We start from the raw sequence: 14,745 nt of genomic DNA, 5'->3' as shown, positions 1-14,745 counted from the left end.
TTCTTCTGGATTCAAATCATGAGCTGACAGTTAAACAGTTGAGCAAGCATCTTTTAAACTTTAGATCTGTAGTTTCTGCTTTTTGCTGAATGTATGTGGGCGGAGTAATACACAAAGGGTAAAGAGGCTGTAGGAGCTCTGATATTGCAGTATATCGCACGGCTATCAGCCAATAAGATTTGAGAACCAGACAGAACTGTTGTATATATATATATATATATATATATATATATATATATATATATATATATATATACTCTACCTGAAAAGTCTTATCACCTAAGTTGTAGGAACAACAAATAATAACTTAAATAACTTAAAAACAACACCTTCAGATTGTTTTTTTTCTTGTTTTAATACGATCAACATAAAAACATTAAACTGGAGCCTGAGGACAACATGCTCTCACGGCAAGTCGTAACTTTTTCATTTAGTAGTTAATTCATATGAATACGATCTCATTTGTACAATTTAGTACGATTTGCTTATCCACCACCGTTTGGGTTTAGGGGTGTGTTTGGGTGCCACGCCTCCTTTTTTATATCGTACATTTTCGTACGACTGGGCTCGTACAAATTAACCTCTAAACTGACTTGACGTGAAATAGTTACGTTTTCTCGAGAACACCTCAATGTGGTATGGCAGGACATAGATGTGGACTTTCTCTGTCACACTGATGCTGATTTGCTGATTTAGGCATCTGAATCTAATCAAATGAAATGAACAGTTTGCAAGTTTGCGCCATCCAATGGACACAATTGGAACAGCAGTTACTTTTATTGAAAAAATTGCATCTCATTTTTATACTTTACATAATAATTTTGCGGGCCGGATTAAACCCGTTTGTCGGCCTGATATGGCCTGCGGGCTGTATGTTTAAGAACCCTGGCTTAGACAAGGGGTTTGTCACTTAACAGAAATAATGTAAAGTATAGAATATAAAGTCATGCTGCAGTGGATAAAGAATTAATGTTGAGTATGACTCCCATGAGCTTGCATACATATCTGCAATGACTCAAATAATACATTTATAAATTGTTAAAGTAAATATTATTAATCTGGAATGTCAAAGAAAGCTTTCTTGCAGGACTCCCAGAGTTCATCAAGATTCTTTGGATTCATTTTCAATGCCTCCTCCTCCTTATCCTAGACATGCTTAATAATGTTCATTTCTGGTGTCTGGGCTGGCCAATCCTGGAGCGCCTCGACCTTCAGTACCTTTCAGGAACATTAATGTGGAGGCTGAAGTATGAGAAGGAGTGCTATCCTGCCTAAGAATTTGCCCTCTCCTGTGGTTTGTAATGGGCAGCACATATCTAGATACCTCAGGCTGTTTATGTTGCCATCCACTCTGCAGATCTCTCACACACCCCTATACTGAATGTAACCCCAAACCATGATTTTTCATTCACCAAACTTGACTGATTTGTTTGAGAATCTTGGCTCCATGCGGGTTCCAATAGGTCTTCTGCAGTGTTTGTAATGGGTGGAATGCAGTTCAACAGATGATTCATCTGAAAAATCTACCTTTGATTCTGTTTTAGAAAATCCACCAGTTGCTTAAGTGATTATTTTTTATTCTATTGAAACAGAAATAGCTGCACTTTTGTTTTGCCGTAAACATTTATATACAAATGAATACAGCATATACAGTCAAGCTCTGCTCTGCATACTGTAAAAAAACTAAATGTGTATGAATTTTCTCTGTATTCCTGATATGCTTTCTGAAAAATAGTCATTATGCTTTGTGAATTAAGTACTTATTTTACTCTTAAAATATATTAAACACATCCTTTTTTGTTTTTCCCTCAGACGCCTTTCCATAGAACTCAACCTGATGTTATGACTCACCTCAGAGCTTTCTGCTGTGGTTTACGTCTTTTCCCTGCAAACATTGTATATAAATTGAATGGGGGGGAACACTTCCCTAACTAGAGCTGCAGAAAAAGTGGGTGGTCACCGTAGCGCTCTATGTAAACATCAGAGTAGTGTGCTAATGAGAGAGAGAGAGAGAGAGAGAGAGAGAGAGAGAGAGGGAGAGTCTGGAGCTTCTGTGAATCTGCCCCGTGTTCCAGGAAACTACAGCAGTGCACATAAACACTCAGCATGCCTGCAACGGCTCTGTGATGTCACCAGCTGAGCGAGTGAGCAAGAGAAAGAAAGAGAGAGAGAGAGGGAGGGGCAAGCGAGCCTGACGGAGTGAGAGATACAGACACAGCCGGAGGGAAGAGCGAGTCAGTGAGAGCGAGACGGGGAATGTGAAAGACACACACTCAGCTCAGCGCTGGTCGAGGCATCGTGGGAGTCGCTGTGCGCGTGTTGTAACCCCTCCGGCTCGCTGTCTGCCGTCTCTCCCTGCTCTGGACGTGAGGGGCTGATGGGTAAGCAGCGTTTCTGTACAGGCTGTTCTGAGTGGGCGGACTGGTGCGCTTTAATGCATGGTGCTGAGATACCCGAACGCTGGGCTGTGGGTGGGTGTGTGTGTGTAAACGCACGCTGCATCCTTGAACACTGTCTAGTGAGTGATGAGGACACTTTATTGTCACTGTGTCGTGTGTTTGTTTGTAAGGGGTGCCTCTGGGCTCGATCCTGTATGTTTGGTGAGGATGGAAAGTAGGGTGTGACGACGGATGGACGGAGGGATCATTCTGTACCGTTTGTACTGTGATAGATGCGTCCATGTGGTGGTTATGTTGTTTACACGTGAGAGCAGTGGAGAACCGTGGATTAATGGGAAATGCAGAATGGGACGTGTCCCGAACAAGTCAAGACGAGGAACTTGTTATTAAAGGGTGTTTGGCAACAAGAGGTGCAGATTTTTTTTGTTCTTTTTTTACAGTTGCTGAGCAACTTGCCGCATTCATGTAGAATTCAACTGATGAGCTCACATGAGTGCAGTTATTGGATATTTTATAACATGTAGCAGATGTTGGCTTATCCAATCAGAATTGAGAGTTGGCTGTTAAAATGTTATCTTGTTCCAAAGTTAAAATAATTCTAAATATTTAAAAGTATTTAATTTGGAAGTACTTGTAATTAATTAGGGCTGCATGATACTAGAAACAATTACACATTGATATATATATATATATATATATATATATATATATATATATATATATATATATATATATATATATATTTTATTCATTTACTTTTTCTGTTATAGGAATATAATTTCAATAGATGGGTTGAATGAAGGTTTGTAAAGAATTTATAATGTTAGATTGATTGGGAAGATTTTGCAGGCGAGTGCAGAAAATATAATTCAAGTTTATTGTCAAATACCAAAACTTACTTTCCTATCAAATGATTAAAAAACAAATCAACAAAAAAGGTTTGCGTACCAAAATGTGACACGAGAACTATTTATTCAATTTTTCATTCATTCATTCATTTTCCTTAGCCCCTTATTTATTAGGGGTTGCCACCGTGGAATGAACCGCCAACTACTCCAGCATGTTTTACGCGCTCCCATACACTTTCGCATTTACACACTATGGCCAATTTTATTTACCTTATTCACTTGTACCACATGTCTTTGGACTGTAAGGGAAACCGAAGCACCCGGAGGAAACCCACACCAACACGGGGAGAACATGCAAACTCCACACAGAAATCCCAACTAGTCCAGCCGGGACTTGAACCCGTGACCTTCTAGCTGTGAGGCGACAGTGCTAACCACCGTGCCGCCCTCTAGAGAACCAATTGTTTGCTTTTCCCTAGTGTCCTATCACAAGTGTTCATAGACGAGGCTTTGTATAGTTTTGAGCACAATAGGTCTTGTATAATAAGTAAACTATTTATATTGTCACCTTAGAATTATAAGATTCTATCTGAAATTTTTGTAAAAATTGAGTTATTGACATATTCATATTAAATCATAACTCGTTATTCATTTGTCAAAGTTACAAACAAGACATTTTCTTAGGCCTGAATGCTTTTAAAACATTCACAGAGTTGGAAGTCTCCAAAACACTTGCAAAATGATCAATTATAATCCGCACTCAACATCGCATAATGCATATACTTGCGATGTGACTATTGGGAATGATCACATTGCGATATCAATTATTGTGCAGCACCATAATGAATACATACTAAAAATAAATATAGTAAAAAAATATATATAGCTTTTTAAATATAGTATTCTACCCACAAGGTTACATGTGTGGAGTTGGGAGCCTGTTGTTAAAATGTAATATCTTTCAAAGTCAAAATAGTTCCAAATATTAAGCTTTTGCTTTGTATTTAATTTGGAAGTATTTATAATAAATTAGAGCTGAACAATACTGGAAAAATGACACGTTATATGTATTTATTTGATATATATTTATTTGCGATAAGACTACAATTTCACTAGATGTGTTGAATAAATGTTTGTAAAGAATCTTTAGTATTAGATTAGGAAGGTTCTGTAGGGTAGTACATCAAATATCATTCAAGTTTATTTGTATAGTTTTGAGCGCGATAAAGACTCATTCACACCAGGATGCTTTTTGCTCATGTTTTCCGTCAACATTTAACGCCTCGTGACTAGATAAAGGGCGGCAATGTGATCATGCACACCAACGCACAAAACGGCAGACGTAAAAGCATCAATTTTAAAGAAACGCCTCATGCTGTTTTTTTTTTTTTGGTCGTCAAAACCTTCTCCACCAATCATTGGCACTTTTGTTCACATGCACGGAGCTGCTGAAGTTTCATTTAACAGCACTTGGAGGCGCTCGAGCGCAAAACTGTAAATTCGAACGCACATTGAAGAAGATGCCCAGAGGTTATATGAATGTGGAGCTGCTTATTGCACTGGTGAACAACAATCATTTCTTCATTGCTGGAGCTGCTACTTATACCATCCATGCTTGTTGAAATTGCCAGTAACTTTAACAACTTGGCTGCTTCCGAAACCGCATACTTCCATACCATATAGTATGCTAAAATCAGTATGCGAGCTGAGTAGTATGTCCGAATTCATAGAATTCGAAAATCAGTATGTGAGAAGTACCCAGATGACTTACTACTTCCGGCGAGATTCTGGTGTGCGCATCGCATGCATGCTGCGCTATCCCATGATGCCCCGCGAGCGAATTCATGAATGGGAGTAAAGCGACGCAATTGGCGCAGGTAGGTCACGTGACTATGACAAAATGGCGAATGTAGTACGTCTGAATTCCATTCATACTTTTCACGTTCATACTGTATAGAACGTACTTATCTAACGGCCGAGTAGTACGTTTAAATTCAAATGCAGTACCTACTAAGTAGTAGGCGGTTTCGGACGCAGCACAAGCATTTCAACTTTCTGTCTTCTTCTTTTGCGTTACAAGCCGGTGTCAGAAGCTTAAAGTTGTGTAGTGCCATCTATCGGCAAGGAGTGATTTAGCATACTCTTCTGTTTGACGCCAGTGAAAGTCTATTGGGTTTGAATCCAGAAAAACATCTCAAAAAACGCTGACCATAAATGCAAACGAAAAGCATCCCGGTGTGTACCAGCCTCAAGTCTTGTATAGTAAATAATGTAATATTATAATATTACCTAATAAATAATATTTATATTATTGAGCACAATATTTGTATAATAAACCATCTACAAGCATAAATTCAACAAAATATGCAAATTTAACATACAGTGTAATTGTTTTTCGAAGAGTTGAAATGCATTCAGGTATACAAAATTGAATAATCAAATATAAAATGATACTGCATAGTCTTTGTTTTCTAAACAATTCCATCAAAATAATCGTTATTCATTTTTCAGTTACAAACTACTTTTTTTTTTTTTTTAAGGCATGAATGCTTTTAAAACCCTCACACAGTCACAGGGCTCAAAAACCACTTGCAAAATACTCAATTATAATCAAGACTCATAAATATAGAATTCTGCACATGAAGTTAGATGTGCAGTTATTGGATATTTTATAACATGCAGCAGATGTTGGCTTATTCAATCAGAATTGAGAGTTGGCTGTTAAAATGTTATCTTGTTCCAAAGTTAAAATAATTCTAAATATTGAGCTTTTGCTTTGTATTTAATATTGAAGTTTTTGTAATAAATTCGGGCTGCACAATACTGAAAAAATGACACATTGCAAAATTTTTTTATTCTGCAATATATTTATACTGTGATATGAATACAACTTCACTAGATTAGAGCTGAATAAATGTAAAGAATCTTTAATTTAAGAGTTCAAAGATGCAAGTTTATTTTACATTGAGCATTTTTACAGCCTCTTAGTTTGTTCAGTTATTTCATGTTAAAATGGCTGAAAATAACCCATTCTTTGCCATAAAGTGCATATCATGAAAGTGCACAAGTTCATGCATGAAATATAATAAAACAATTTAAAAGCAATACAGCACAGGAAAAAAAAAAAAATTATATATATATATTATAAGTTACAGTGCTTTGTGGTTTCAAATCAAATCACTTTTATTGTCACATCATCAGCAGCACGTGTGCTATGACGAGTGAAAAGCTTAGGTGCTGGCTCCAGACAGTACAAAATACAGACGCAAATACAACTACAGTGCAAAATACAGACAGTGCAAAATACAGACAGTGCAAAAATAAAATGATAGTGCAAATACAACAACAGTGCAAAATACAGACAGTGCAAAATAGAGACAGTGCAAATTCAACGACATTGTGAAATTGACAGCGATATGTACAATGAATAGGTGTCCACATAGTTGTTGGCAGTATTGTTTCAAGTATGGATTGGTTAAAGTGCAGTGCATGCTACATATTGATGGTGTGCAGTGAGGGTTTGGAAGAGTCTGTGTGTGCTTTTCTGGGGAGCCCAACAGTATTCAGGTACACAATAATAAACTAATCATTCAATAAAGACACTGTATAATGTTCATCGTAAGTAGTTAAATAAAATAAATATTTATTAAACTTACGAAAATTACAATTTCTTGTGCCTAAATGCAGTCACAGGGGTTAATATGCAGATGATAAACTTTTTTTTTCGAAATTATGGCTCTTGCTTAAATAAAATGCCAACATTGCATATCCTGTGATTCGACTATTGCAGACATGCACGTTGTAATATCAATGCAGAAATAATATATTGTGCAGCCCTACACCATAATATATATATTCATATCAACCACCTCTACAAGTAAAAGATTTTTAGAGATGAATTGAAGAAAGCAAGAGGATTTGCAAGTGAGAGTGTCTATGTTTTTCTCTCATTTTTGGCGTCTTTGTTGTGTCATTGAGGGCTTGTTTTGGATGTGTCGGCCAATACACACACACTCACACACACTGTTAGTCATCCAGGATCCTGCAGTGTCCTACCTTAGTCTCATTCACATTTGAATGGGCATTGCTCACCCATCCTCTCTCTCTCTCTCTCTCTCTCTCTCTCTCTCTCTCTCTCTCTCTCCTCTGCCTATTAAAAGCACACGTGACCATTCACAGAGTAACTCAGCATGCAGCAGTGTTTTCATTCACGTTCAACATGTCCATCTCTTTCAGTCGACTTTTTTTCTCAAGTTTTAATGAGGAAAAAAAGTTTCATTTAAACCATCTGCTGAGAGCTCTGCCCTTACATTAGTCTTCTGATTGACGTTCGCTGTTTTTATTTCTGAGCAAGACCTGCCCTCTTAGACAGGAGGTGACATGAAAGCGATCAATGACTGATAGATGTGTTTAGGTGTGGTTTTATTTGTATTTACTTTATTTTTGTGTGAATCTTAAGTCATTGAGTTTAAATGCTATTTTGTGTATTAGTAAAATGTTGATTGACAAATATAGATTTTTTTATATATTTTTTTTTTTATCTGCACATCATGACTACTGCATTTTAATTTTGGGAAAAATAAATTTTAGATTTGGGAAAATCCTATTAAAAAATAAAAAATAAATAAATAAGGTAAGTGGATGCAAATTTGATTAATTAAATTTGGATAGAAACAATTAAGTTGAACACTATTCAAGTAAATTTGTTTCTTTAAAATACAGCCCATATAAATTGTTTGCAACCATTTAGAAAACTGAAGTCGATGAGGTTCTCGAGGTGAATGCGAATGTAAAGTTGGCCCTAAGGGTTAAATAACAAAGAAAAAGGTCAAGAATCTTGGTGTTATTCTGGAGTCAGATCTGAGTTTCATTAGTCATGTCAAAGCAGTAACTAAATCAGCATACAATCATCTCAAAAACATTGCAAGAGTTAGATGCTTTGTTTGAAGTGAGGACTTAGAGAAACTTGTTCATGGTTTTATCAGCAACAGGGTGGATTACTGTAATGGACTCCTCACGGGCCTTCCCCAAAGCACAGTCAGACAGTTGCAGCTCATCCAGAACGCTGCTGCCAGGATTCTGACCAGAACCAGAAAATCCGAGCACATCACACCTGTCCTCAGGTCTTTACTGGCTCCCAATTCCATTCAGAATAGATTTTAAAGTATTATTACGTGTCTATAAATCATTCAATGGCCTAGGACCTCAATACATTACAGATATACTCACTGAATACAAACCTAACAGATCATTCAGATCATTAGGATCAAGTAAAGTAGAACTTCCAAGAATTCAGTTAAAGCAGGGTGAATCCGCCTGCAGCTACTGCACTACTTTTATTTTCTTGTTTCTTTTGTTCCTGTTTTTGTAAAGCACTTTCTAATTATCATCGAGTATGAAATGTGCTGTAAAGATAAACTTGCCTTGGGTACCACTTACCTAAAAATATGTAGTAAATTCAATGAATCATTAATATCAGTGTATAATATTTAACATCTTTATACAATTGCTGCGTAAATACTTGTTTTGAGCTTTTGGGGTTATTTGTGGTCGGAAGAAAGTAATTTGTTAATTCAAACAAGTTACCTTATTAAACTTGATGGACAATTTGTGAGGTGAATAATTGAATTCTGAGGATAATTTTGACACCTACCCTTTTTTGTTAAACATTCACTGATTGTTTTAGTTCTTACCTTATGTAAGAACAGTTCATCTTAAAAAGACAATTCTGTCATCATTTATTCTGCTAGACTTGTTCCAAATCCATTTGAGATATTTCTTTTACTAGATACAAAAGAAGATATTTTGACGAAAGTTGGAAATAGGTCTGCACAACAGATTAAATTAAAATTGTACTTGAACTGAAAGCCAGAGGGCGCTCTTGCCTGGAAACTCTAGCACAGCTTTAATTATTTTGCTGAATAACAAGATTTTTTACTGCTCTCATTAATTCAGCATCACTAATAAACACACAACTGTGGAAGCATCTCTCGAAAGGATCTATTTCAAACACTCGGATGAAGTTATGAAGTGAGTTAAAACGCGTTATTAAATATGGTATTTTAACATGTCTTTTTAATTTAGTGTTTACTACACAGCCTTAATTCAAGAAGTGACACAAACAGCTGTCATTATCACAGAAAGCTTATCTTAATTTCATTACCATACAATTAAACATAAATTCTCTGTATAAATGCGGTAACAATTTACCGTACAAGACACATGCTATAGTTAATGTGTTTAATGTATTTACTAACATGAACAAACTGTTCTAATTATTGTGCAACATTTATTAATCAGAGTTTAACATTTACTAATGCGTTATCCAACAAATATCCAAATATCCAACATTATGAATGTTAATTTAGGGATAAAGTACATTCTGCCGATTAGCCTGTCAGGCTTTATTGTGCAAAAACAACCATTCTGGATGTACTTTATTCAGCTTGTTACATGCCAAATAATAAATTTAATAATAAATTATACTCAACTTTGTTCTGAGCCATAGTAGTTTATTAATTTAATTAAATGCAAAGCTAAAAAAAATGAAAAGAGCTGATGGAGTATACACTAACTTGCGCATTATTCTGTCACAAGATGGCGCCAAACAGTCAAAAACACAAAGCTGATAGAAATGAAATCGACTGTACGGAGCATATACTAACAGTCTGAGGATGCTGGATAAGCGGAGGTGAGGATCCACGTGCAGGTTATTATAAGATTTGTCAGGCAGACAATACTCAAACACAGGAGCAAACGGGTAATCCAAAAGGCAAAGTCAAGTAACAGGCAAAAGGTCGATTTATGCAGCAGACAACGAACACAAGGAAACAAGGCAAGTAACAAACATGGAAAGACAGTGTTACAGTAGAGTCAGCGAAGTGTGTGTGTGTGTGTGTGTGTGTGTGTGTGTGTGTGTGTGTGTGTGTGTGCTTGCGTGCGTGCGTGCGTGCGTGCGTGCGTGCGTGCGTGTGTGCGTGCGCTGTCTATATGGTCCATCTGATTAGTCCATCATGAGCTTCCAGCTGTGTGAGTGCAATCAGGGAGAGAACTGAAACTGGTGTGTGTGTGAGGTGCATAATGAGATTTGTAGTTCTTATCAGTGGCAGATTTATAGTTCTCCAGTGATCTGCAACTGCTAGATCAATGGTGATGGAGACACTTACCTACGTGTTATTTATTCACAAGACTGTGCCAAATAGACAGAAAAATAGATTCATTTGAATGTGCGTGTAAGTTTATGGATGTAAACATATCCATTGGCGTCAACATGTCGAAATTCCCAGGTAAGCCTGTGTTATTTAGCGGTTGATATCTCAGAATAACCTAAATTGGAATGTGGTGACTAACTAACAGTAATATGTGTACTGCATTGTGTATTTTCACTGTAAATGCTTATCCATCTGAAAGCATGTGCTGGAGATTTACTACTAATTACAGAACCGACTTAACTGACAAAGTGCGCATGACTTTCACCTTTGATTAATTGTGCAAATCTAGTTAAAAACCCGGTAGATATTGACTTTCATAGTATTTTTGTTTCCTAGTAAGGATGACCACCATCATCATGCAAAATAACTTCTTTTGTGTTCAACAGAAAGAGAAATACTCTAGAACTCTCTTTTTAATCCATATTGCAGCGAAAACATGGATTTCAAGATAATGAATACGAGCAAAGCACTGAAAGATTTGAGGCTGTATCAATCTGACCTGAGCTATTGTTCATAATATCAATGTCACGGAGTGGAAGAGCAAGTTAATCCTAATCCAGTGGTGGTGATTGGAGCTGTTCCTCTGCTCGGGGACCTGAGGATATAAATAGCTCCAGCTGCTGCTTCGCTCCCACCATTGGAGGGAAATGCCTGGAGCGTCTTGTTAGAGGTGGAGTCTGGAGGAGGAGGGCGAGAGAGCTTGACACACAGTGGCAGAAAGAAAGAGAAACAGTTTACACAAAGTCTGGATTGATTTTCGACCTTTTGGTGATTTTCAAAATGTGCTTCTATATATATATATATAAAAGTACTTGAAATATATATAAACAAACAAATGTGTGTGTACATGTGTATTAGGCATGGGACTATAAACCGGTTTTAAGGTTTATCGCAATTTACTGTTTTATTATACACCAACACCCCAGCTGCTTACTTCATATCCAAAGAAAAGAAAGATATTTAAAGATGCCTTTTCAAGTTGTAAATACAGATGTGTTTTAAACAAATTTAGACAGAAGAAGTCAATTATTTATTTGATATATTTAGATTGAGATGCTTACAGAATCTTACAGAATTTCAGAATCTTATGCTGGACCATGCCTAATGTGTATGTATATGAATGTATATGCGTGTAGTGCTCAGCATAAATAAGTATTTATTTTTGAGAATTGATATTTTTAACTATTTCTCAGTAAATTTAGTCATTATATTTTGGTGCATTTGAACAAAGCAGATTTATATATAAAAAAAAAATAATAATAAAAAAAAAAAAAAATATATATATATATATATATATATAAATATATATCAAAACAATATTGTTGTCACCGAACATGTATAGAAATAAAAAGATGATACATTTAAATTCAAGCTAAATGTTGCAAAAAAATTCAAACTACAACATTTCAGCTAAATTATTTATTATTATTACTATTATTATTATTTGTTTGTTTGTTTGTTAGTTTGTTTGTTTATTTATGTATTTATTTATTTTACTTATTTATGTATTTATGTTTTTCACTTGATTTTTTTACCTCTTTTTCTATTTTTCTGAGATATAAATGTTTGTATACAAAATTTTTGGTTGCATAGACTTCAGATTTGGCTTCAGTACAGAATAAACTAGTGTATACACACAGATATAATATTGTAAATAATCCTATTATTTAACATATTTGTGAGGAATCGAGCATTATATATAATATATACACACACACAGTTGACATCAAAACATTTTTTAGCCCTCCTGAGAGTTTTTTATTCTTAAATATTTAACAAGTGCAGTTTAACAGATTTCCTATGATATTTTTTACAAATATTTTTGTCTTAATTTATGTATATATATGTTTATTAATGTTTTGTCTTAATTATTTTACTCTCTCTATATATTATTTGATTACCTGCAGAACAAACCACTGTTTTCCAGAAACTTGCCGAATTATCTAGTATTTAAATAAGGATTGATTATTAAATAATATTGTGACATTTTACAATAAGGTTTTATTTGCTATTATTAACAAACATGAAGTAAACATGAAACATACTTATAAAACATTGATGCATTTTCATTGTGTATGCTTTAATTCAATAACAAACAATCAACCTTTTTTATTTCATTATAGAGATGGGCTGACGATGTCGAATCATGATAAAATTTATGTCAATAACAATGATAAGCTCTGGACTTTTTTATGTTCTATTGATCTAAGAAACTATGACAGAAAAAATTTGCAACAATGGCAATCGAGAAGTCTGCTTATATTAAATCTGTAAGCATTAACTACTGATATGGAATTAAATATTGTTATTGTTTAATATGGAAAATAATGAATCAAGATTGCTGTCCTATTTCATTAACAAAAGTGATCAAAAAATAATAAATACATTATCAATGTATAGCTTATTGTCCGATAATAAGGATACTGAAGTGAATGGGACTGTATTTTCAAATATAAAAATAAACAAAAATATCACAAATAAAATGTACGCAGTAGAAATGTCATTCAAGAGACTTTTTGTTTTGTTTTAATAAAATAAATTTAATGTAATCCTTTGCAGAAATGCACAAAACATAAGAAAAAGTTTTCTTTTTTTTATTTAATCATCATTGAATCGTGTGTTGTGATAAATATTTTTTTAATACTAAAAATGATATCTCTTCCGGCCCTAATATGAAATCAAACTTAATTAAATTATAAGCAAATCACATTCCATTTCTTTATGATCGGAATCAACTACTAATATTTCTGAATGTCTTCCTAAAACCCTAAAGGACCTCGCCGGTGACCGTTTGACCTCACCATAATGAGATGGGTGAAGGTTCGGTCACGACTCATTTGGGTAATATTGCACAATGGCGCATTAGCATGTTTACCAATCTACAGTGAGCTTATAGATATGCTGCTCCATTAACCGGGGGTAATTGGCGATGCCGGCTATAGGTTATCCTCTGTTTACGGTAAACATGTCATGTCTGATCAAGGTTTGAGTTGTCAGAGATCGGCACTCCACAAAACATTGCGTGTCTATACGTTTAGCACACCCTCTGTTTGTTTTGGATTGGCGAGGTCTGAATTGAAGCCCAGGACGGGATAATCTGGAGTTACAGATTTTCTATGCGCTGTGTTTATGGCATGAGAGGCTGTAATTATGCTGTTATCGCAGGCCTCCGAGCGTTGGTGCCAGTGACCGCTGATGTTTTTATTTAATAAATGGAATAAATTTTAGGATTTTTTGTCTCAAAAAAAAAAAAAAAAAATGAAGCAATTTTACTGCCCCTTTCATTTAGCTGGACAAGTTCACGCGGCGTTTTACATGACACTCTGGGCTTGGGTTCAGGATTATGTTTTGGCATCGTCATTGACTAAATGAAGACAAGAACATAATTGAGATCGTACATAATATTTATTTCACAACACTAATTGCTTATAAATTTATTTTAGAACAATCAAATGCAAATTGAACGCTTATTTATTTATTAAACATTACAAATACTTATAAAGAACTTATTAATTTTCATAGTGTATCTTTTAATTTTATTAAATAACCAACAATCAATCTTTTTATTTCATTATAGGGCTGGCCTGATAAACGATATAATATCGAATAGTGATAAAATGTAGTCAATAACAATGAAAAGCTCTGGACATTTTTTACTCTCTATTGATCTAAGAGCCAATCACACAGAAGAAATGTGCAACAATGGCTATCTAAAAGTGTGTTAATATTAGAGATGCACTGAATTTTCGACTGACAAAAATTGTCACCGCTAAAAAAAAATAGGTTATGCTGTTTAATAGGCCCTCTCATTTTTGTGGCTTCAGTCATTGTTGGGATATTCTTTTAAATCTGGAAGCATTAACAACTGATATTGAAATATACGTGAAGACAAGAACATAATTGAGATTGCACATAATATTTATTTTACAGCAGTAATTGCTTATTAATGTATCTTAGAACAATCAAATGTAAATTGAACACAGATATATTTATTTGTTTATTTATTTATTTATTTATTTTAAACTCTGTTTTTACCATAAGAACTTCGAAGGCCAGAATGTGTGTGTGTGTGTGTGTGTGTGTGTATATATATATATATATATATATATATATATATATATATATATATATATATATCATCTAGACATTATGCTTTAGAATCATTTAAATACTAGCTCTAAAGTGATGTTGGTGAATGAGCAACAGTTTCTGCTGTTCTAACTTTCGGCTGCAGATGTGAATGAGTGGCTAAGGAAAGGGTCTTATGTTTGGTTTTGTATACACAAA

General features: G+C 34.8%; 1 protein-coding gene across 8 annotated transcripts in view; it reads left to right on the top strand.

Annotated features, from left to right (window-relative positions):
- The window catches only part of hdac4 (histone deacetylase 4), a 399,635-nt gene that overhangs the window by 203,666 nt on the left and 181,224 nt on the right, over positions 1-14,745 (top strand). For 4 of the 8 annotated variants that reach the window (XR_015498936.1, XR_015498935.1, XM_087266975.1 and 1 more), the window contains 1 exon segment: positions 2,238-2,381. The exons of the other annotated variants lie outside the window; for them this stretch is intronic. Coding sequence is in view for 2 of the 4 variants with exons in the window: in XM_087266975.1 (XP_087123101.1) it covers positions 2,378-2,381 (4 nt within the window). In the remaining 2 variants the exon portion in view is untranslated. 8 annotated transcript variants of the gene reach the window in all.

The sequence above is a fragment of the Danio rerio genome, chromosome 9 (assembly GCF_052040795.2).
Source record: "Danio rerio strain M-AB ecotype USA chromosome 9, GRCz13ab, whole genome shotgun sequence".
Taxonomy (NCBI): domain Eukaryota; kingdom Metazoa; phylum Chordata; class Actinopteri; order Cypriniformes; family Danionidae; genus Danio; species Danio rerio.
This window is presented reverse-complemented; position numbering and strand designations above follow the sequence as displayed.